This window comes from Myotis yumanensis, unplaced genomic scaffold (assembly GCF_028538775.1).
Source record: "Myotis yumanensis isolate MYYU_CA2020_CCGP unplaced genomic scaffold, mMyoYum1.0.hap1 SCAF_5, whole genome shotgun sequence".
In the NCBI taxonomy this organism is placed as follows: domain Eukaryota; kingdom Metazoa; phylum Chordata; class Mammalia; order Chiroptera; family Vespertilionidae; genus Myotis; species Myotis yumanensis.
The window spans coordinates 2,850,169-2,873,456 of NW_027223756.1; the positions used below are offsets into that span (position 1 = coordinate 2,850,169).

General features: G+C 47.6%; 1 protein-coding gene across 2 annotated transcripts; it reads right to left on the bottom strand.

The window, feature by feature from the left end:
* Positions 1–1,101: 1,101 nt before the first annotated feature.
* On the bottom strand, positions 1,102–21,671 carry RAC1 (Rac family small GTPase 1). 2 transcript variants are annotated; one of them, XM_070414330.1, is made up of 7 exons: positions 21,422–21,671; positions 12,476–12,547; positions 9,799–9,916; positions 5,246–5,302; positions 3,945–4,007; positions 2,948–3,107; positions 1,102–2,686 (listed from the first exon to the last, which is right to left on the bottom strand). In XM_070414330.1, the coding sequence occupies exons 1-7, from the start codon at positions 21,454–21,456 to the stop codon at positions 2,556–2,558; spliced, it is 636 nt and encodes a 211-aa protein (XP_070270431.1). In that variant the 5' UTR covers positions 21,457–21,671; the 3' UTR covers positions 1,102–2,555. The 2 variants fall into 2 exon arrangements, with proteins under 2 accessions (XP_070270431.1, XP_070270430.1); XM_070414329.1 differs by lacking the exon at positions 5,246–5,302 and having other exon boundaries at positions 21,422–21,665.
* Positions 21,672–23,288: the final 1,617 nt, after the last annotated feature.

Here is a 23,288-nt window from a genome sequence, read left to right on the forward strand (position 1 = left end):
ATAAGCCTGCCCTGACTGGTGCGGCTCAGTTGCTTGAGCATTGTCCCATGCACCAAGAGGTCACCGGTTCAATTCCCAGTCAAGGCACATACAGGGGGCTCAGCTATATTTACAAAGTAATAATACAGACACTAAATAATGAGCACTAACCACAACAACCATACTGAGGGGATGGGAAAGGTGCTGGGCCGGAGGTATAGCTGGAAACAAAGCCCTCGGATCTCCACGGGGGGAATGTCGCTGGTAATGGCTGAAACGGAAGAATCCAACCACCAATAAAAGCACAGGATTTAGACTGACCCCCGGAGAGGGTTTCATCAGTCCTGCCGTGGGATGAGGCCTCCATAAAAACCCAGAGGATGGTCCTGAGAGCTTCTGGGCTGGTGAACATGTAGTTATTTGGGGAGAGTGGCCCTGGAAGGAGGCATGGGAACCCCGAACTCTTTCCCCATACCTTGTCCCATGCATCTCCTCCGTCTGGCTGAGGTATAGCCTTCTATAATAAGCCAGTAATCTAGTGAACAAAAAAAGAAAGCATTTAGAAGGATTTAGATTGTGAGGGCAAATATAAAAAATTTGTTAAAAGTACTCAAAGTAGTTGCCTCTGGGGAAGATTGCTATTTCTGTAGCAAGCTTCTAGAACTATTTGGCCTTTAAACAGCATATTTATTTTTGGTTAAAAAGAAACTCAAAAATAAAAGTCTTCCAAAAGCAATAAAAAGAATATCCAGGAACCGAATTCCAGCATTAACTACTGATAGCACAACTCCAGGCTCCAGACAGGGTCTTGAAGGCAGTGTTTCTCCCCCACCAACATGGCCAACTGTGATCCCAGCATCTCGTTTCAGCCCAGAGCCCTGGCCTGACCCAAGGTGGGCATCATGGGAGTATCTCACCAACGATCAATAGGTCGGAAACCAACCACCCCCATCTGCTGACTCACCCATGTCTCCTCTCCGCTGGAGGGGCCCTCCCTGTCCCCGCATGAAAAGGGGATTGAAAATGAAGGTCTTCCACAGCCTAGGAATTTAAAGGCAAGTGAAAGCAGACACGCCAGGGGGTCGTTCCCCGAGCTCTCAAGAACTCAAGTGTGACCACTCATAGGATTCAAGGATTTATTAAGTCATACATGCAAACATACTGCTAACCGCATTAGCAAAGATCAATGTAAAAACACTCCACAAGTCTGCAAATGTCAATTTAAAAAATGTTGTTCTAGTGGTTGAAAGGTCCAATTTGTGTTCTTGCCAGTGGGTAAGCTATACAGAACGTCGTTAGCACAAGCACAAGGTCACAACCTCCCACCCAAAGGAACATGGTTAGAGCAACAGGAAGCGTGTCCACACAGGGAGGCGGAGGGGCCAGCCGCGGCCAAGGTACAGTGCTGGGGTCTGGCAAGACAGTGGTGGTAAGAAGGCTCATAGTTTAAGAATATCTAAAATACTTAAAAAACTGTAGAGATGCAACACGTGATTTTTACATCTAGTTTCTAGAAAACTAAGGAAAGCACTTATTAGCTTTGAATAAAAGAACGTGAAAACAGGAATACACTATGACTAACCTACAGAAAAACTAATGCATTATCAAGAAAGATTTTATACAAGGAGGCATATTGCTCATTGAGAAGGGGGTCTATAAGAAAAGCACTAAGTTAGCAACTATGGGAATGACCAGTTCCAAGATGAATTAAATGCCCAATTGTGGGAGGGATTACAGGTTTAAGAAAAAGTAAAATCTTAAGAAAACACTTACTGATTAATACCAACTTTCACCATCAACTGCATTTGACAGAAACTAACCTTTTTCAAATCTTACCCAGACACTTATTCAGTTTGTTACGTGTACAATGTAGTGTAAATTAATCTCCACTTCATATTTTGTCAAATACTGTCTTCATCCTTTGATCACATCAAGTGTTCCCTACACTCCACCCCAGTGTGCCCGTGAGAGCAGAATACTTCATCAGAGGAACACGTGAGGAAGGGTTCTGTTCACGATCCAGCAAAAGCTAATATACTAATTTTTAAAAATCTCACTACGAAATAAAGATCAATCCGAAGAGTTGAGTTGATATACAGTACAATGTTACGTAAGGGACGTGGGTTGATAAATTATGAATGGCAACATTTCGTAAAGGAGGCTGCTGCGTGTGAAACTCATTAGCAAGTGCCTGCCTTCCCTAACTTCAGAAGCTAGTCTTCTCCAAGACAAAGGCCTTTGAACAGTTTAGTGCTTAGTGTTCTTAGCACAACAATGCAACTTAGTTCACAAGGAATTTTGGCAACTCTTTATCTGAGCAAAAATAGGGGCTTTTGAAAAATAAGGCTTTAAGAAAGCTTGTCATTTTAGGGCTAAATTTTAATAGAATGTGAAAGTTTGAATCCTTACACTTATTTGTTTAAATAAAACCTAAAAATTACTGATTGGTTCAAAATGGTTTTATGGAAAAGCTAATTTGTAACAAAAACTTGGCATTGAGTGCGAAGGCTCCATCGTTTTTTGAGCAAAGCATACAAAGGTTCGCAGGGCCAGGGCGCAGGGCGAGGCCCGGACGTTTACAACAGCAGGCATTTTCTCTTCCTCTTCTTGACGGGCGGCGGGCAGAGAACGGCTCGGATGGCTTCATCGAACACTGTCTTGAGGCCTCGCTGTGTGAGAGCTGAGCACTCCAGGTATTTTACAGCACCTGCCGAGAAACAGCCTCTTACAGCCACTCGGCCATGGTTCTGATCAGAACAAGGGGGGGCTGCCACCCAAGACACAGCACAGCAACCCCTAACCCCACTCTTCTGAACACTATGGGCGGGGCTCACCTAACTGGTTCCCCAGCAGTAAGCCAGTCCCTGAGCTGGAGGGCACACGCTCCACTTCCCAGGCTGCACTCCAGTCTCCATCAGGAAAATGAAAGCACGTGCAAACCAAACACGAGAAACACAGGCGCTCATACCGATCTCCTTGGCCATGGCTAAACCCTGCGGGTAGGTGATGGGTGTCAGCTTCTTCTCCTTCAGTTTCTCAATCGTGTCTTTATCATCCCTAAGATCAAGCTTGGTCCCCACCAGGATGATGGGAGTGTTGGGACAATGGTGTCGAACTTCAGGGTACCACTGGATGCGAAGAAAGGAAAAGAGTTATGACTCTCCTTTTTGAGCGTCCTTCACCGAAATGCCAACTGCCCTTGAGCCACTGTGTCCCGACAGCCTTCACACAGAGGCCACCTGCTCCCAGCCGTGCTCACATCCCACTCACTCCTTCGAGGACCAGGGCGGCCTGGACCAGGGGACTGCCTTGGATATTTGACAGCAAGCAGGACTCCAAGATTAAACCCACAGTAAGCATGGTCAACTCGCGGCCCTACCGGGCAGGCACTACCCATCAGCAAGAGAGAGGGGAAGAGACAGGGATGGTTCCCCCTAAACCCACTTCATTTTTAGTAAAACGAGTCAAGTTCTTAGGTCATCTCAGAAAATACTCCATACAGGGGTGGGCAAAAGTACGTTGACAGATGTAATACAAATAAGTAATGTGATAATAACCAACAGTATTTCGTGTACTCACAACTGTCAGCCTACTTGCCCGCCCTGTACACTCAGGGATGAGAACAGAGATCTGAACCAAGGTCTCGGCTCCGCTGCCATCACCCACTGAGCCTTGAGGGGCCCCGGCAAGGGTGCTTCTCGCCGGGTCTGAGAGGTGCAGGGGTGGGGGCGGCGCTGGGCTTCACTCTTGGACGTTGCACTCGGCACTCTGAGTCAGCCGGAAGCTACAACTCCAAGCACTGCAGTCAGACACTTAGAACAGTGCTGGTGTGCTTTAACAGAATTACTAAACCCAATGTAAGTAACTGAAAATGTCAATCAGTGAATGGTTATTTTGTCAGAGTTTCTTCCTGAGAGTGACATTATGTAACAAAATAGGTTTTCTAAAAAAAAAAACCCACCTACCTTTGCACGAACATTCTCAAATGACGCAGGACTCACAAGAGAGAAGCAAATTAAGAAGACGTCCTATAAAAAGAAACACAGGTGGCGTTTAGAAGATGGTCTGCAGTGACGAACTCACTCTGCTTTCTAAATGCTGCTGGGGACGAGCCGGTGGACCAGGGGCACGTACTGTACCCCCGCAGCCTGGGTCGAGAGCAAGCCCCCTGGATACACCTTGGCTTCTGGCAGACGGCTCCCAAACAAGGCCCCGCTGAAGCACCAGTCACGGTGAGAAGGGGAGCGGAGGCGAAATACGCTACCAGTTATTAAGGCTGTGGAGGCATCAAGTCAGAGCCCTGGGAGGCCTCTTTCCATCACTCCCAACTCCCACTGGGAGCCTAACGGGGACACCACTAGAATATTCCGTAAAACCTGGCCAGTTTCTCAAAGCATTACCTACAAGCGCGTGCTTCTCAGGAAGCTCTGCGCTGCGTGTTAAGCATAAACACCCTCAGATGGTCGCTGGGCTCCAGCCCCTGCTAACTGAGCACATTCCCACGAGGGAGGCGGGCCGAGTGTGTAAGAGCGTCGGAGCTCCCCACGCCTGAACGTGGCCTCCAGAAAGCTTGCACCCAGGCGGGGTAGGTGCAGAAGAAATGCCTGAAAAACGTGGGGCTACAAGTGAAGCATGCAGGCTTTCCTCCCATTCTGCATTGTATAAAAAGCCTAAATACTTACTCGAATTAAAAAATACTGAGTTTCTAAAATGCTAATTTATAAAACATTTTCCTGGAAAGAGGCAATTCTGTTACTTGGTGAAATGCCCAAGTCCCAAGCTAACGCTTTCAATCATCCAGCCGCTATCTTGTACCTGAAAGGGAAAGAAACACCCCACAAACAGCTTTTTATGAACAACATTTTATGCCAGCACATGCACAAGCTTGTCCAAGAATCACCGCAGCTGATGACACGACAAAGCAGAGTGGGTTAGCGCACCACCCGCACAGCCGCACCCGGCAGGCCACGCACCAGGACACCAGCGGAAAGCCCTGGCAGCCCTGGTTAGTCTCACCCGGCTGAGCTCTGGGCCCGCAGTGGGGTTCCTGGCGGAGCCCCGTCTCCATCTCCACCAGCCTGGGGAGAGCCTCCCCTTCCACTCGGGAGGACTGCTTCCATTCAAGCTAGGGGCAAAGGGTCACACCCTATGCGAAGCCCGGTTCAAGCAGACCCCAGAAACGTGAGGCTGAAGAGGAAATCCTAGGAAAACTAAGAAAGGAGAGGAGAGAGAGCTGAAACTGAAGTCGACTGAAAGTTTTACATACGGCAATCGGCTTGTCTTTGCCCCTGGAGGTTATATCCTTACCGTACGTTTCTCCAACCTAGTAATGCATGAGAACTTTGTTTGAGTTTAGTAAAAATGGAGGAAAATAAAATCAACACAGCCTGCTATTTATACCTCATCAGAACTGTCTCCACCCTCCCAAGGTTTTGAGCTAACAGCAGCCGATGGTCTAACACAACGGTCGCCAATCTGACAGACCTCACGGACCACCGGTTGGCGACTGCTGGTCTAACAGGTCTGATGCCAGAGCCACAGCTGACCAACCTGGGGGAGGGACACACGGGGAGGAGACGGCAGCACATGGACAACGTGCCAGGAAGCCCGTGCTCCACAGGGAAGTGTTAAATGTGTCCTTCCTGCCGCTGGCATCAGCGACAGGCACACCTTTCAAAGGGCTCCGTCCCAGTCGTGAGACAGCCGGCTGAGGCCGCAGCACTCGGGCAGCCCCGTCTGTGGACAGGCCTCTGGGGGAAAGGCTTTCCGGGAATGGGGCTGGGGCCGAACTCTGGGAACAGCTTGCTGCACAGAGACCTTCAATCCCTGGCCCCCGTGGATCCGGACAGGGTGACAGCATTCGGGTGTTTATTACAATGCTCTTCCAACCACACACAGCCTGGCACTCCCTAGACGGCGGAGAGGGAACGATTTTCCTTCCATCTCATTCGAGCTCTCATTTCCAGTTTGAAGAGACCATTAAAGTTTCCTTCAACCCCTGCTTTCATCTGTGGCTATTTGTGAGGATCTGTCCTCCCAGGAACTTGACGTGACGCCAGATCTTCACTGTGACACAGGGACTCCTGGGGACTGGCACGAAAATGCAGTTTCAAGATATCCTCCACCCACATCGACTGTACCCTGTTCCATTTTTAAGAACATCTTTTTTGATGAAGAAAGATGTTTTCCAACCTACGTTCCCATCACACCATCTGCCTGTTCCGCCCCAGCCTGACTGGCTTCATGGACTCCTTCCTCCTGCTTCTGAGACGCATGTGCTGCCACCGGCTGTTCAGACCTTTGCTCTCCACCCTGATGCCCAATGTTCTCACGGCCCATCCCTGTGACAAGCCTGTCCCTGTGACATGTAGCTCCTCAGCACAGCCACCTGTGGCGCGGCCACACGACACTCTCCCTTCCTCACAGGTCACCTGTGTGTCCTGCAGCCTCTTTATTCCACCTGCACTGTCCTGGGTCACAGGCCACCTTTCCTCTGGACTTGACCATTACTTTCCTTACATCACAGGGCATTTCTGACCACACGGCCGGGCCCAGAGGCGCTCGGTGACTTGACTACCCCTGTGCTGCTAACCCTATCCTCACTGGTCAGCATCACAGCAGTTTTTCCTGTTGCCTCCCAGCGGTCAGTGGTATAATCCACAAAACAAGGTGGGCAGGCCTCTGATGGCTGACTCTCACTGCTCCAAAGCACTATAATTTCTTTCTTTCACTTCAGTCTCTTCCAAATGCTTTCCACCTGGTTTTTACTTGCAAGATTGGAGTATTTTTTTAATACAGGCATTCTATGCACCAGAAAAATACCAGGGCACATCCACACGCAGAGCAAAGGAGCCCACCTGAGAGCAGGCCCGGCGCCCACGGCTTCGCCACGGCAAGTGTGTGCGGCATAAAGCGATCTCCCAGAACGCTGCCGTCAGACACGGTCAGTGTGCGGCCATGCTGAACTGGAGGCCAAACGCAAAGTAAGTGGAAGGTCACTCACTTCTCAATTGTTGTCTAGCACAAGCACAGGAGGTCACTGTGCAAACCACAAAGCCCCTAACGTCCCCTCTCCCAGCCGAGGAGAGGAACTACCAACCCACAGCTCTAGCCCGACTTCATCCTCACCTTCTAATGAATTTAATAAATGCCCAACAAAACTACCCTGCTTCTTGCCAGCATCCAAGCCAGAGCAAACCCCGCTTCCCTGAGCCCTTGCCCAACTCTCATCCCAGTCCCCGAGGTGTGCGTGTCCCTCAGGACAGAGTGACCGCCTCACTGTGTTCACCCACAGCTGTGCCTAGTGACTCTGGCTGGAGGACACAACAGCCAACCTAACCAAGCTCGAAGCCGTTTGAAAATCACAACAGCTCAGCTCCACACCATGGCTCTTTGTATCTCATGTGGCAGTAATCTAGCCAGGACTTATAAACCCTTTTCAAGTCAGAGCACACACAGAAAACCAAAACACTGCCATGACACACCTGGGCGACCCACACAGGGTGGGGCCCTGTGACGCTGACAAGTCACACCTGTTCCCACTCACACCACTAAATACTGCGACAGGCAGGCCGGCAAATGCAGGTGCGTGGACACCAGGCGAGACACTGGGCTCGAGTACTATGTGATCCCACCTCTGTTCTGAGCATCCGGCTGAGGGGAATATGCAGAAGTTACAAAACACTTTTAAGGAGAATGTAAAGATACTTTATTGAAGGGGAGAAAAGCCCTAAGGGTTACTTAGTTTAGAAAAAAGTAAAAACTTGAAGGGCAAGTTATACTGAAAACGATGACTACTTGCTCACCGTCTTTCGGAGAAAAAAGTAGAACCCAATGGCTGGCAGACTGAACTTGGCTACACAGAGCGACCGACAAGAAGGTGCCGGCATCAGTGGCCTCAGGAAAGAGAAGGTCTCTTTAGGACGCCACAGATAACATCATTTCCAAGTGGGTCTGAGCACGGGCACGGATGAGCGACAGGAATAGGCCTGTAGGCCAAGGAGCCAACAGCTGGAGACTGTGCTCCGTTAGCACCAACAAGAACCCAGGTGCCAGCCTGGACCGTCCAAGGCCTGCTCCTCCTGGCAGGGCAGCACGGCTCACAGGAAGGAGACTGTCCAGGCAGTGGCACCTCCACTCGGACCCGCCCTCGGCCGCCAGGGCTGACGTCCTTCCTCATCTGCAAGGAGTCCAGGTGGGCGTGTCTGCCTGCTGGCTGGGTGCTCCTCCCCTCTGCTCCCAAGTACCGCCCTCACCCGCTCCGTGTAACACATGGCGCACGACATTACACGGATTTGTGAGCTACTTGAGGGCAAGAGTCACATCCTACTCCTCCCAGCTGTTCAAGCGTTTGATAGGAAATAGTTCTTCCCCTCAGAGGGAATGAGACATAAGAGGTCCCTCAGAAGGTTAGCACCCCCTCGGATTTCAGCCAACTCACTGCAGCCTGATTCCATCTGTTGCTATCTATGTGTTCTTTAGCACACAAAGCGGAAATCTTGCCAAGTCACCTTTGACACACCGTGAGTGACTCTTTGAGAAAAAGACCACACCCTACCCTGAGTCACAGGAGGTAGAGTGACACCCTACCCACCCTTCCAGGTGTATCCAGTGGGTCAGGACACTCCTAACTCAATATGTTTGCAAACCCATTTAAAATCTAGAATTATTAAGCACCCACTGGTATAGAATAGATTCCTAAACATGTTGAAGAAACCAAACCATTTGGTGATTTGGCTGGTTTTTAATACTTTCTTAATTTTTAGTTGTAGATAACTAAGAAATCATGCATCATGCAATTCAAACTTCCCATTTTATAGTTTTGGTCTGTTACCAAAATCCAGCTCAAGAACAATCAGCAAAAATCTACAGCTCAAAGAAACAGTATTTGGCAATTTCTCCAGCGGGAAACAAAAGAGACAATAACTGTTGTATGGAAAAAGCAGTATTCAGAAGTTTAAGACTGTCATTACTAAATAGGAAGCTCATTTAAAAACAAAAGGCAAGCCGAAACCGGTTTGGCTCAGTCGGCCTGTGGACTGAAAGGTCCCAGGTTCGATTCCGGTCAAGGGCATGTACCTGGGTTGCGGGCACATCCCTAGTGGGGGATGTGCAGGAGGCGGCTGATCGATGTTTCTCTCTCATCGATGTTTCTATCTCTCTCTCTCCCTTCCTCTCTGTAAAAAACCAATAAAATATTTTTAAAAAAACAAAAAGCAAGATGTGAGTAGACTGGAGCTAATTAGTCTTTTTACCCACACTAACCACCAAGGAAAAGTGATGATTAAACCAAGCAAAGGATAAACTAATCAAAAGATCAAAGCCTCCTTCTCCAGATGGCTCCCTGACCCTGACCTTTGACCCCTCTGACCATCTGGCTTGCTAGGAGAATGGATGACTTGAACTGAGGTCTCCAGACCTGCATGAGAACGAGGGGATGCCTAATAGCAGCCTCACTGGAGTGCCTGGGACTGTTCCATATGCTTTACGCTATTGACTCCTCTAATCCTATGAGGAAAGTAGTAAAGACCAGAGATGAAGAACACTGCCCCCGGTTACACAGCAAGAGGGAGAGCAGGGTTTGAACCCAAGGAATCTGTTCAACTGCCTCTATACCATGTTTGTCAGTTAGTCACTAAGCTTCCAAGATTGTTTTAAAATGCACTTGTAAAAGGAAGAACAAAATGTAAGAAGATAAGCAAATGATGCAAGTAAGATACTTGCGTATTTAAAGACAAGTGGCTCTCTCCCTCTCCCTTCCTCTCTCTCTAAAAATCAAATAAAAATCTTAAAAAAGAAAAAATCACTTGTGGTCCTTACTGTCTGCGGATAGGAGAGGGGACGTAATCTGTCATAATCTTCTTGTCCAGCAGTATCCCATAAGCCCAGATTCACCGGTTTTCCATCTACCATAACATTGGCAGAATAGTTGTCAAAGCTGTAAAATATGGAGAAAAAATTGTTAGTCTCTAGTCTTGGAGCATAAGGCCCAGGTCCAGGACCTGAGTCGCTGTCCCAGCTGGGGTCCCAGAGGAAGTGGTGCTGAGAAGGCCGGGAGGGGGCCTGGGGGGGGCTGGAGGGGGGGCCTGGAGGCCGCCAGGCCAGCAGATGCCCTCCTGCAGGCACAAGGAGACACCTGTGAGCTAAGGGGTGGAGGGAACACAAGGTGGAGTTGAGGGAAATAACGCACAGCTTGGGAAAACGCCTGGGAAACAAAGGAACGCTACTCATTTAACTGAAAGAAGTTACCGTCAGCAATAAAAAAGCTTTGCCTTTACTAAAGAGAACACTTCCTCTCCGGGAAGGAATAGAGTGTGGACCTGGTCCCTCTTTCAAATCCCGCTGCTGAGTTTTTCACAGACATCTGACTCACTCTTGACAAGACGGCACACGGCGGGGCTGGGGCTGGGGCTGTGCCTCCGCAGACCAGCCGTGCAGGCTGGGGCTGAGTCAAGTCTTGATCACCCATGCCCGCAACCAGCGTGCAGAGGGGTTCTGAGAAGCCATCGAATAACGTTTTCAAAGTAAATGTACTGGACTACACATATGTTTAAATTACTTTGAAGTTGCTACACAAAAACTGGTTAACTATAGAAGGAAGACCAAAAAGCCTACAGGCTAACAGGGGAAAATAAGGTTGACAATTATGAGTATCATAGAGTAAGTAGTTCATTAAATAAAAACCTGACGTTGAAATTCAAACCAGGGCAGGTACCAAATAGAAACAATAGAACTCCAGAATTCATCTTTACATACTTTGAAGACTAAAACTTAAGGTCTTACTACACTGGGGCAGCAAAGTCAAGGTCTAAAGTGCTAATGTGGTCTAAAAAATTTAGTGACCAAACTAGTTTTCATAGAAGGTCTGATGTGTGCTAATTCTGCCTCATGAGAAAAGGATAGATTATTCACTGAATGGTGACTCCCCACCCGCCAACCCCCCTCACTTCCAATTTGGGAAAGAATCAGGTGCCTGTCTCATACTAAAATAAAAAATATATTCTAGGCCCTGGCTGGGTAGCTCAGTAAGTTAGGGTGTCATCCCAATATGCCAAGGTTGCTTGTTTAATCTCTGGTCAGGTCACATAAGAGAAGCAATAAATGAATGAATCAGTAAGTGGAACAACAAATTGGTGTGTGTGTGTATGTGTGTGTGTGTGTGTGTGTGTGTGTGTGTGTTGCTTCCTCTAAAAATCAATCAATAAATAAACATTAAAAATACAACCTAAATAAATTAAAGATAAGAACTTTAACCAAAAAAACCCTAGAAAATTTACTAGAGAATATTTTTGCATCACTCATAGGAGACACCGTAACAAAGTTAAAAGACAAATGAAAAGGCAGGGATTAATATTTCTTATATGCAGAAGTTCCACCAGTAAGAAAAAATTTCAGTAGAAAAATAAGCAAAAATTTCAACAGGCAATTCACAGAAGACTATGGACAGTAAACATTCAAAAGATTTTAACCTCATTGATCAGAAATGCAAATGGTGAGGTAACTTTTTCAATTCATGAGGACCACAACATGTACTAAGGGACTTTTCCATCACAGCTGGTCAAAGTGATAGCCTTTGAGACGGCAAATGGGTAGTACCTATGAAAATTTAAAATTTGGTACAATTCCACATGTGCACAAACACACATGCATGATGTTTAACACAGCACTGTGTGTAATGCCAAAAAACTGACCAGGGTTCATCAGCTATAGCAGTTCCAAGTCCTACCAGCGGTTAGCGACTCAGCTCTATCTACATTTGTGGATAAGGACAGTCCCTACCATAAGTTCTGGACAGTGTGATTCCACTGACATTAAAATATGCAACAAAACACGTCAGGGAGCACCTAAGTGTGAGCATTGTGCTCAAGGAGATGGCACTTGAGGTGTTTCCTCTCCCCCAGGAGGGAAGCCGGGAAAACAGAGCTCCGCGTGGCCACAGGGTGGTGCTGCGAGGCAGGGCAGGCTACGTGGGCTCCCTAGTAACCCCATCAGCAGAGAGCACTTTGCCATCGCCACCCAATTCTGCTGCCAGCAGGAAATGAGCAGCTCAGTAGCCAATTCCACCCTCCTGTACGCTCACCCCAAACACACCCTGGTTTAAATTCCAAAGCCCCTTAACTCAACAGTGACATGTAACCAGCGGAGAACTTGCCAGAAAAGGCCAATTACAACATAACGAAGTATGTCCAATTCCCTGAGCCTGCACACAGAGCCCCGAGAGCCAAATTTATCTGAAACGTACATTACCCAGCCTCCATACTTCAGTTAGTTTAAATTTCTTGTATTTCCTAAATGTCTAAAAATCAATTAGGAAAGCTGTGTGTTTCATCACTGTGTCGAAACTTTACATTTTATTAAGTATTTTTTTTACCTAGACTTTGGTGAATGTTTGAAAGGAAAAGCAATCATATCTGTTCATGTAAATAGCAAAACAAAGGTCAAAGGTGTCTGAAAACATCACAGATGAGTTAATGCCCAGTTTAACTTAAATACTTACACAGTGGGGATATATTCTCCGGGAAATGCATTGGTAGTATAACTGATCAGCAGGCAAGTTTTACCTACAGCTCTAGAGAGAGAGAGAGAAAAAAAAGGTGTAAGTTGCTTGGTTAACATGAATATAATCCTAGTTTTCATTATTCTGTTAAAATAATTTATAGAAGCCGAAACCGGTTTGGTTCAGTGGATAGAGCGTCGGCCTGCGGACTGAAGGGTCCCGGGTTCGATTCCGGTCAAGGGCACGTGCCTGGGTTGCGGGCACATCCCCAGTGGGAGATGTGCAGGAGGCAGCTGATCGATGTTTCTCTCTCATCGATGTTTCTGACTCTCTATCTCTCTCCCTTCCTCTCTGTAAAAAATCAATAAAATATATTTTTTAAAAAATAATAATTTATAGAAAAATCAAGGAGTATACACCAGTACTTAGCATTAAAGAGAACTGTTTCTATAACCTTTTATTTAACATTACACATGTATTTTTATCCTGAAATTTAAAGTAAACAAACTAGAATTTTTCAGAAAGGCAGAGTTAGGAGCCTTCACGTTCTGGTGAGGTACGCGATATCAGCACTCAGTCAGGAAACAGCTCTTAAATAAGGTTCAAGAGAAACACTATCTTAAAATTGAAATTCTTTACGGTGACCATCTGGAGAATCTTTCACCCAAGAATCTTCAATTCTATCCTGAAATTATTTTTATGACACTAATCTGCAAACACAGCTTTCCTCTGCAACTTCTAATCTGTTGCTAAGTAATAGACTTTGCTGCCTCTGAGTGGCAGCTCAAATTCCACCACCTTCCTAAAGCCGTCCCTCTGGCAATCAGCAATGACTGCTCTCTTAACAGAGTGCTTAGTCATAACCACCACACAGAACTATTCTCACTTCAACTCATCTGTATTCACTTGCCACCTCCCCACCCCCTGTCCTCATACATCACCACAAGCTTTTAGAGCAGCTAACACAGTATAATCCAGACATTAATTAATAGCTCAGGGATGCTGGAGTAAACTTCCCAGCAGCTGCAGGGAGGAGTAAGCAAGAGACTCTGCAGAAAGACCACAGAAAGAAGACCTCCGAGCTGGTAACAGGTACAGTGCACCATCAAGCAGAAGTCTGGGACTGGAAGTCTCCCAATCATTTAAAAAATTTTTTTTCAAGAGAACATCACCTAAAATTTAAAGTTACTGCACCATTAGCCAAAATTGTACATTCATAGGATGTCTTCAGGGCTTCTAGAGTCCATGTCTCTGGACTCCTAATAGTTTAGCAAATGCCCACCTCCCTGCCGTCCTCAGTAGGCTTACCATGAGAACACACCGGCATTCTGAGTTGTAAGACTCTGTTGTCCAACCTCAACTACTATAAATTAGGAATCACCATACGAAGTTAGGTGCTTTTCTATTTTCCCTGCACTCTTAGTTTAAGGCAAAAAACCGCTCAACCAGGGCCGATTACAGGCCCATCCAGTCTTGCCAATACTTGTTTCACTTGTTACATTACGTAGGGCTTAACAAAAGTTGGAACTCCCCACCCTAAAGACCTCAGAGTCAAACATTATATCATCAGGAGGTAGCTTCCAACTCCTTCAGGCTTTCTAAACGAGATGACTCACTGGCCATACATTTGTTAAAAGCTTAGCATGTCAAAATAAACCTGTACGAGCAGGAGCCTAAGATTTGAAGTCATTACCCTGGATTTGAGACCCACCCATGGCCAACTCTATCACTTGCTGGCTGGAATTTTGGGGTAAGTTTCAACTTCCTTATGCCTCCAGTTTTCTCAACTGTAATATGGATGCAAAACTATCACTCCATCACAAAACTATTGTGAGCATTACTTAATTCAATTTCAACATATACCAACAAATTGTGTGCTATGCCAGGAAGTGTAATCGGTGCTGCAACAAATTAAGACCCCATGGAATTTATACAGTTACTTAAAAAATGAAGAATACAGTCATGACAAAAAAATTATAGGTGCAACAAGTGTTATCAAAGATGCTCTGGAAACAGCAAGAGATCTAACCTAGTCTTGGGGGCAGTTAGAGGAGGCTGCAGTGTGTGCTGAGACTTAGGGGAAGGAGGGACACAATAGGGAGGAATATTCTAAACAAAAGCAACAGCATAAGAGGAAACCCAGAACTAAAGGAAGCCCAGAATAACTTCTTGCTAGGAACATGGACTTAATCCTACTTGGGAAGTCACAGAGGTTTTTAGTTGCCAAGAAACCATTAGATTTGCATTTTTAGAAGACTCTGAACGCTGCTTGGAGAGAAGACTGAGGAAGCTGGGGCCCAGAAGCAGGAAAATAAGGAAGTAGCAGCAGCTGCTCCATTCCAGTAACTACCCCTGGTAATCTGGACCAAGAGGGGCTTTCAGGGTGAAGAGAGGGGGGCATTTCAGGAGCTGCCTAGACTTGAGGCAGGACAAGCATGGCTCGGCCATGGGTTGGATGTGGTAGCTGAGGCAGAGAGCGGAGTCTAAGGCTGTGATAAATGAACCTCTTCAAAATTACAAATGTTGTTGTGCAAAAATGTTCATAGTTATTGTCAATTAATGACCAGGATAAGCAGCTATAAAGATTTTAACTTTCATCTTTGCCCATGTGGCTCAGGTGGTTGGGTGTCGTCCTGTACACAGAAAGGTTGCAGGATCGATTCCCAGTCAGGGCACATGCCTGGGTTGTGGGCTCAATCCCCAGTAGGGGGCGTGTAGGAGGTAGACAATCAATGTCTCTCTCCCTCTCCTATAAGTTTTCTCTCTCTGCTGCGACCAGCAGGGTTCCTGAGTAGGGGCAGCTGGGGATTGAGAAAAAGAGACAGTAGGGAAAGCTGGGACCCGGTGGGACACTGCCCTCTGATGGACCCAGAGCTGGTGCAGCGCGTTTATTATATACAGTATGATTTCAGAAGTTTTACTAGAGTTTAAAACAAAAGAAATTATGTGAAATCATGGTTAAAGATCAAGCTGCAATTCTTCATTCTTGTGGCTTCTTTGTAATTGTCACTCCTGGCTGAGCCTGGATAATTGCATCCGTTCTTTGCACCTGGCTGAACTTAGATAATGAAACCCACCCCCTGGCACCTGAGCTAAGGGTCAGGCTGACAACATACCTGCCTCTGACACGGTATGTTTTCCAGGACATGGCTCTGCCGACACCAGTGGACTCAGCAGATAATTAACTCATGTGCTTTCCCAGACGCTCTCTACACTCTCCCTTCCTCACTAAAAATCAATAAAAAATATATTCTAAAAATAAAATTGTACTTCCCTGTTAAAATGTACTAGCACTTCCTTTAAGATCCTGGCCTGCCCTGGCCGGTTTGGCTCAGCGGATAAGAGCGTCGGTCTGCGGACTGAAGGGTCCCAGGTTCGATTCTGGTCAAGGGCATGTGCCTTAGTTGCGGACACATCCCCAGTGGGGGGTGTGCAGGAGGCAACTGATTGATGTTTCTCTCTCATCGATGTTTCTAACTCTCTATCCCTCTCCCTTCCTCTCTGTGGAGAATCAATAAAATATATATATATATATATATATAAAAAGATCCTGGCCTCAGTCTCTTCTCTGTATCTGAGGAACAGAGCCATTACTGTAAAGATGGCCAGCTGTGCTTTAAGCATTCTGAACTTTCTTTTCCTGAAACTTTGTCTTCAGCTGAGACAGCATCTTTTGAAAGGTTGAACTATAAAGAAATTCAAGGTAAGGACATAACCTGATGTTGACTGAAGTTTTATTAGCAATCAGTTATTTGCTACAAATCTGCATTCTATAAGATAATTATTAAATTATAAAATTATAACTTTTTAAATAAGTACATGTCCAACCTTTTATTTAAATACTTACTTAATTTTTTAAAACAGATAAGAAGAAAAAGGAAACAGTTATTTACCTCCTATTAGTGTATTTATTCACTCCTTTTAAACACATCCACAAATAAATGCCCAAAGCCAAAGTCAACACTGGCTCTAGGCAGAATCACAGCTTTCCCCACAGGAAGAATGGAGCCGTATTTGGTCACAGCATGGACCAATGCTGCTGCAGAATTTCAGGAAGTTAATACTTGCTTTGGAATTTCCAATTTTATGTATTAACTGCTCAGTTCAACCTCTTTTTAATCTTTGAAAGATTAAACTCTAGAAAGTGAACGTGAGTCTACTGGAAGGACTTTCACATGAGCACTTTCTTTAACCTACCTGTGCACCTGCCCCATCTAAGAGAAACTAATATTATACCCAGTAACTTGTTCCTATTATGTTCATTTTTCCATTAGAATTTAAGGAAACTTTACTTAAAAATATTTTGGACAAATTTCAGTGTTAATTCCTGAAATCTATAAACCAAAACTTTCACAAGAGAGTATTTTTTCCCACTTATTACCAGGAGGGGGCGGGGGGGGGGGGGGAAGAGTGAGAAACATGGATGTGAGAGAGACACATCAATTGATTGCATCCAGAACTCACCCTGACCAGGGACAGGGATTGAGTCTGCAACCCTGGTATCGAACCTAAGACCCTTTCATGCACGGGCCGACGCTCTAATCACTGAGTACACTGGCCAGGGCCAAAACTTTTTTTTAATGATCAATAATCTAGAAACATCAGCAATTTCTTCATGTTAAAAAAAAAAAGTAAGGTATCCAGGTAGCTAAAAAAAATTTAAAGACCCTGAATTGAAAGGCCTCAACTTGCACTGGGAAATGGGAATGAGTACTCTAACAGTAAAGTAAGCCTCCAGTAAATGCATAACTATGCACAGAATATGTTCAGAAAATATATGAATTAACAGTCATTTCATGATACAAAAACACAAAACCCAAACAGAAATTCTGATGTTCTGCTATTAACAAGACATCACAACCAACTTATAGAAAGCCACCAATTATCACCATTGGAGGCTTCAAAAAAAATCATATTCTGTGTAGTTTCTAGAACATTCAAAGCTGAAGACACTACCTATAGCGGAGTTCAAGTCTGAAGCAGCCTTTACTCAGACAGCCCTTCCAGAACCACCAAGCCTAACCCTGGGGTTAGTTGATACTTGAGTCAACTGAAGATAAGAGTTCAAACAAGAATTTTTAAAAATATGTTTTTATTGATTTTTAGAACGAAAGGGAGAGGGAGAGATAGAAACATCGATGAGAGATAAACATCAATCAGCTGCCTCCTGCATCCCCCCTACCAGGTATGGAGCCTGCAACCCCGGCATGTGCCCTGACTGGGAATAGAACCAGTGACACCTCCTGGTGCAGGGGACAATGCTCAGTCCACTGAGCCACACCAGCTGCGCTCAAAACAAGAATTTATATCTAACTGTCTATCACCCTCAGTCAGTCTCCTTCAAAATCAACTTCTCTATTAAGTCATCTTTAAACATTCCCTCCAATAATGGGAAGACATGTGACAAAGCAAACAGAGCAAAATGCTGATTACAGAATCCAAGTGGTGGGTATCCATGTATACATGTGGTTCATCGGACAATTCTTTCAACTTTTCTCTATGTTTGGAATCGTTCCTATTAAAGATGCTGGAGGAATAATGTTCCTTCTGATGGCATCTGTTAACTGCCGACCAGGACCGGTAGCAGGGTTCCTGACAAAGCATCTCCTTCCTAGGAAGACCACAGTCAGAAGGAGCTACCTGGCGCTGCAGAGGTGAAAAGCAGTTATGTACCAAAACAGTAGATGATTAATGCAAAGACAGACCATCATAAAAGGTGGGTTAAAGGTTTTTAAAAATGGATTCCTGGCCCTCCCCCACTAAACCAAATGTTTTACTGAGATTATAATTTGAAATAGCAGTCAGAGGGGAGGGCTATTGGGAAGCTGGGTGAAAAAAGTAAAAGGATTAAGCAGAATAAAAAACTCAAAATTAAAAGTAAAAGAACTCAGCTCAGCCAGTGTGGTTCAGTGGTTGAGCATCAACCTATGAACCAAGAGGTCATAGTTCGATTCCCAGTCAGGGCACATGCCTGGGTTTCGGCTCAAACCCAGTGTAGGGGTGTGCAGAAGGCAGTCGATCAATGAGTCTCTCTCATCATAGATGTTTCGATCTCTCTTTCCCTCTCCCTTCCTCTCTGAAATCAATAAAAATATATTAATTAAAAAAAAACTCAGTCACAAGCAACAGTATGGTGATTACCAGAGGAAAAAAGTGGGGATGGGGGGAGGCTGAACACACAATGTAATATACAGATGATGTATTATAGAGTTGAACACCTATATTTCATTAACCATCGCCCCAATAAATCCAACTTAAAAAATTAGTTCACAAAAGAAAGAAAATTAATCATATACGACCTAACCATCCAATAGGAGAATGACTGAATAAGCTATGGCTATAAAAAATGATGACACATCAAAAAAAAAAGGCATTATATGTCATTTTACCAACCAAGATCAGTCATATACTAAACCTGAATTTGAAAGTCAGTGAGGTTTGACCTTTCAACAGGTCAAACACATGGCACCCTATGGCTCAAAACGAAATACTTAACTCCATGAAGCTTAAAAGAAAAAGATGATTCCATGGAAAGCATGATACATACATGAATTTTTCATGCTCAATTAAAAAAAAAAATCCCTGGGCAGCAATATCTAAATTAGACGCTGGGCTGAAGAGGCTACTGGCCCAATCTGGACACCAGTTTGTATGAGTGAAATGAGGGCTTCAAGTCGTTCACTCCGAGCCTTCTAGTCAACCACAGCCAAAACAACACTATTAAAAATGGTTTGTAAATATCTGAATGTGAGATGCTGTCTTGCAGAAGTAAAGCTGAACTAACATCTTAGGGCAGAGGTGCCCCAAATAAAAGTGACAGACCCTGTGTTCAGGAAGGACTGCTTTCTAATAAAAAAAGTATCAAACTTTATCTCATCGTTTAGAGTCAATGCAATTAAAAATCACAATATAGGAAATAATCCGTTAGAAGAATATGGATTAATTCACCCAAGTTATAACATGGTCATGACATAGGACTTAATGAACCCAAAGCGACGTCACGTCTACATGCGCACCCAATTAAACACTGGAAATAAAAATAAAAACAAACAAAAACTCCATGGTTATGACACAGCTTTTAACCAGAATCCCCAAGAACATATTGAAAGTGAGGAAGCTTGAAATGTGTGGCACCTGTTTGCCTTCACTGCCTGAAATCCCACACATTCAGTGACTCCTTAGCTCCGTGAAACGCAGACCCACACTTAAAGCTCTAACAATTTGCGAATAAAAGAACGTTCCAACTTTATCACCAAGAACATATTTCATTTGGGTAAAAGCAGGAAAATAACTTTTGGTATGGGAAACTGGTGCCTAAGTTTTGTTCTGAAGTCACATTCGACACACGCTGTCCGCTAAATAATCAGCACAGCTTCGAGTTTTTTTGTGAAGGTGCATTTCACTTGCACGATCACTTAGCTCCCGTCCACATCCATGTCAAATGCAGTTTTCAAAAAACTCAGAAACTCAAGGCTAGGATCTGTGTCTTAGGCCCAACACTCGCTTCCCAGAGCCCAGCGGCGCCGGGGGCATGAGAAACGGCGACCGCAGCCGGGTCCGCGGGCCCGTGCGGAACATCTGGGAGGCACTTAACATCCAGCATCTTGTTTAACCCTCACAACTGCCCCCGGAAGCCTCCCTGGGGGATGAGTGATCGCTCCGGGCTTCCCCCTAAGTGGGGGGTGGGGGGGCGGGGTCTGAAGGACGGACCGACCCCCAACCAGGCATCCAACAAGTCCTCCACCAGCAGCAGATCTACTTACTCTGCAAGGAATCAACGCAACCTGTCTGCCGAGCTTACGGTGTAGTTTCCAACATTTTCAAGTGGGAATGTTACACGCTGCGGTCCTATATTCAGACACCGGCACTTGGACTTCTTTTTTTTTTTAAACTCAGAGAAACCATTTCCAACGAAATGCGCCGGGAACTGCTAACCCCACGGAGGGGCAGCAAAGCAGGCGGCCCCAGCCCTGCGGACGAGTGGGGGGCGCCGCCATCGAGAGGAAGAGCGAGGCCAGCAGCTTCCTTCGACTCTGCCCGGGTCCGAGCGGGAACCCGCCGCGTCCTGCGCTGGACGAGCCGGGCCGGCCGTCCCGCTCGCGGCTCCCCCGTCCGCGCCCCGCCGCTCGGGCGAGGCCGAGACGCGCGCTGGTGCTCGGATCACACTGAGGTTCTTGTCTCGACGGGAGAAAAAGGGCTGCATCACACAAGCCTTGTGTTCCAGGCCCGTGACCACCACACAGGAAAGAAAAGCAAAGCAAAGCCTGGAGCCCGGGCCCCCCCGCCCCGGGGCAGCCGGCTCTGCTACACCCCAGACCCAAGGCAAGGAGCCGGGGCCAATGCGCGTCTTGTCCTGACCTGACCACACTCAGAAAAAAAAAAAACACACACACAACCGTTTTAATCACACCCAGCTCCTCGCGGACAGAATCCGAAAAGTTTCTCCACGCCAAGAGCAAAAGCAATCATTTCTCAAACCCTCCAAGCGGCGGAAGTGCACACCCCGGTAAATCAGTTTCGGGTCCCCCAAACCAGCCGGGCAGTACCCGTCGGTGGTGACCGCCGGGCCGACCGCCGGGCCGCGCGGAGGCTCGCAAGGGGGCCCCGGGGTTCGTGGAGAAGCCCAGCCGGGGCCCCTTTCTAGGAAAGGCCCTCAGTCCACGCAGCCCCCCCACAGCCTGCGAGGCGGAGGCCGGGCGGTCAGCGGGCGCGGGGAGACAGCGGAGGGTGGAGTTCACTTTTCCCTCCGGCCGCCGTCGGCGACTCCCTCCCCCACCAGAGAGAGAACAGGGCCGGAGCCAGGCCCGCGCCGCGGGGTCCCGGGCAGGGGGGCGGCCCGCGCCCCGAGAGGCCGGAGCCCTGGCCCCGCGCGCGCCCGCCCCGTCCCACCCCGGCCCCCGGCCCCGGCCCCCCGGCTCCCACCCGCGGCCCGGCCCGCGCACTCACCCGTCTCCCACCACCACACACTTGATGGCCTGCATCTGGGCCGCTCGGGGGGCCGCGGCAGCGGCGGCCGGGGGCTGAGGAGGGAAGCGGCGGGCTCGGGGCGCGGCGGGCGGGCGGGCGCGCGGCTGCAGGCGGCGGGGCGTGGGGTGCCGGGGCCGCTGTCCACGCCGCCTCGCCCTCCTCCAACGGGAAGCCGAAGCCCAGCAGCGGCCACCACCCAAAGCTGGGGAAAACTGCAGAGAAACAGGAAATGGCCGCTCCACTCATATCCGGCCGTCCCTCCCCGCGCCGGCGCCGGCGCTCCCAGGCTAGGGGCGGGGCGTTCCCGCCCGCGCGCTCCCGGAGCTCCTCTCGGCTTCGGGCACGCTCGGGGACGTTCGGCAGCGCTCGGACACGGGCCGAGGACGCTCGGGCCCCGCTCGGGAGAGCTCGGCTCCGGCCGGGCGCCAGGGGCGGAGGGCGGGGCGCGCAGGCCGCCATCTTTGCGTGCTGAGGTCGTGGTCCTGCCCCGCCCCGGAAGGCCAGGATCGGGCCCGGAGAGCAGCCTTGGAGGGCAGTCTCTTTATCCCGGACCCACCCACTCCTGTTCGAGGCCTGCAGAAGGGCGTCGGTCTGTCCTTCCTGTGTGTTAGCCGTAACCTAAGTGATGGGAACACCTTCTAGAAAATTCGGAACCCAAAACCATAAAGAAGACCGTACATCGCACCATTATTCAAACATTATAGGTTCGTTCAACCGAAAAAGTACTGAACTTTGTCCCCTTGCGTATGCGTTTTCGATGATTTTTAATGCGTTGAGCATCTTACTGTCCTGTGCTTTTGTTGAATAGAAATGCTAACGTCCACGGCTGAATGTCTTAGGAAAAGCACGGCTTATGGGGCCATTTCCAGGGGGAAAAGATGACGGGGCCTGGGCGGGGAGTCTAACCACCTGCAGCAGCGCCCGGAGGACAAGGCACCGTGCAATCCTGGAGCTGACCGGCCCTTTCATGGAAACAGTTTGGTTGTGGAAGAATTTAGATGGGCCCGGCCGGCCTGGCTCAGGGTTTGCGGGCTGACCTGTGACCCAAGAGGTCACGGTTGGATTCTGGGTCAGGGCACGTGCCCGGGTTGTGGGCTCCATCCCGGGTGCAGGAGGCAGCCGATCCATGATTCTCTCTCATCATTGATGTTTCTTTCTTTCTCGCCTTCTCCTTTCCTCCCTGAAATCAATTAAAAATATGTTTTTTAAAGAATTTGCACGCCCTGGCTGGTTTGGCTCAGTGGATAGAGCTCAGCATGCGGACCAAAAGGTCCCAGGTTCGATTCCGGTCAAGGGCACATGCCAGGGGTTGCGGGCTTGGTCCCCAGTGGGGGGCGTGCAGGAGGCAGCCAATCAATGATTCTCATCATTGATGTTTCTAGCTCTCTCCCTCTCCCTTCCTCTCTGAAATCAATAAAAAATATTTTAAAAAGAAAAAGAAAAAAAGTGTTTGCACTGGCTGCAGATAAGCGGGTAGGGGAGGCGCAGCGTCTGCAGGAAGTGTTTGCTCCCTGGGACGGGTGGTGGGTGCCAGTCCGGAAAGTGCACATGGAAACAAGAAGTGGGAGCTCCGGGGTTTCGATGGCACCTGGCTGCTCTCTCCCTTGATAACGGCGGAAGCAGCCACCTGAAGTCCATCCCAAGTTCCCACCCGCACTCGCTAGCTGGCCGCCAGCTATTAACAGTCTGGCTGGCCCTTTCACTCAGCCCTCCGTACATCTTGTAAAAATATATTTTTTATTGATTTCAAGGAGGAACGGAGAGGGGGAGAGAGATAGAAACATTCAATGATGAGAGAGAATCATTGTCTGGCTGCCTCCTGCATGCCCCACCCTGGGGACGAGAG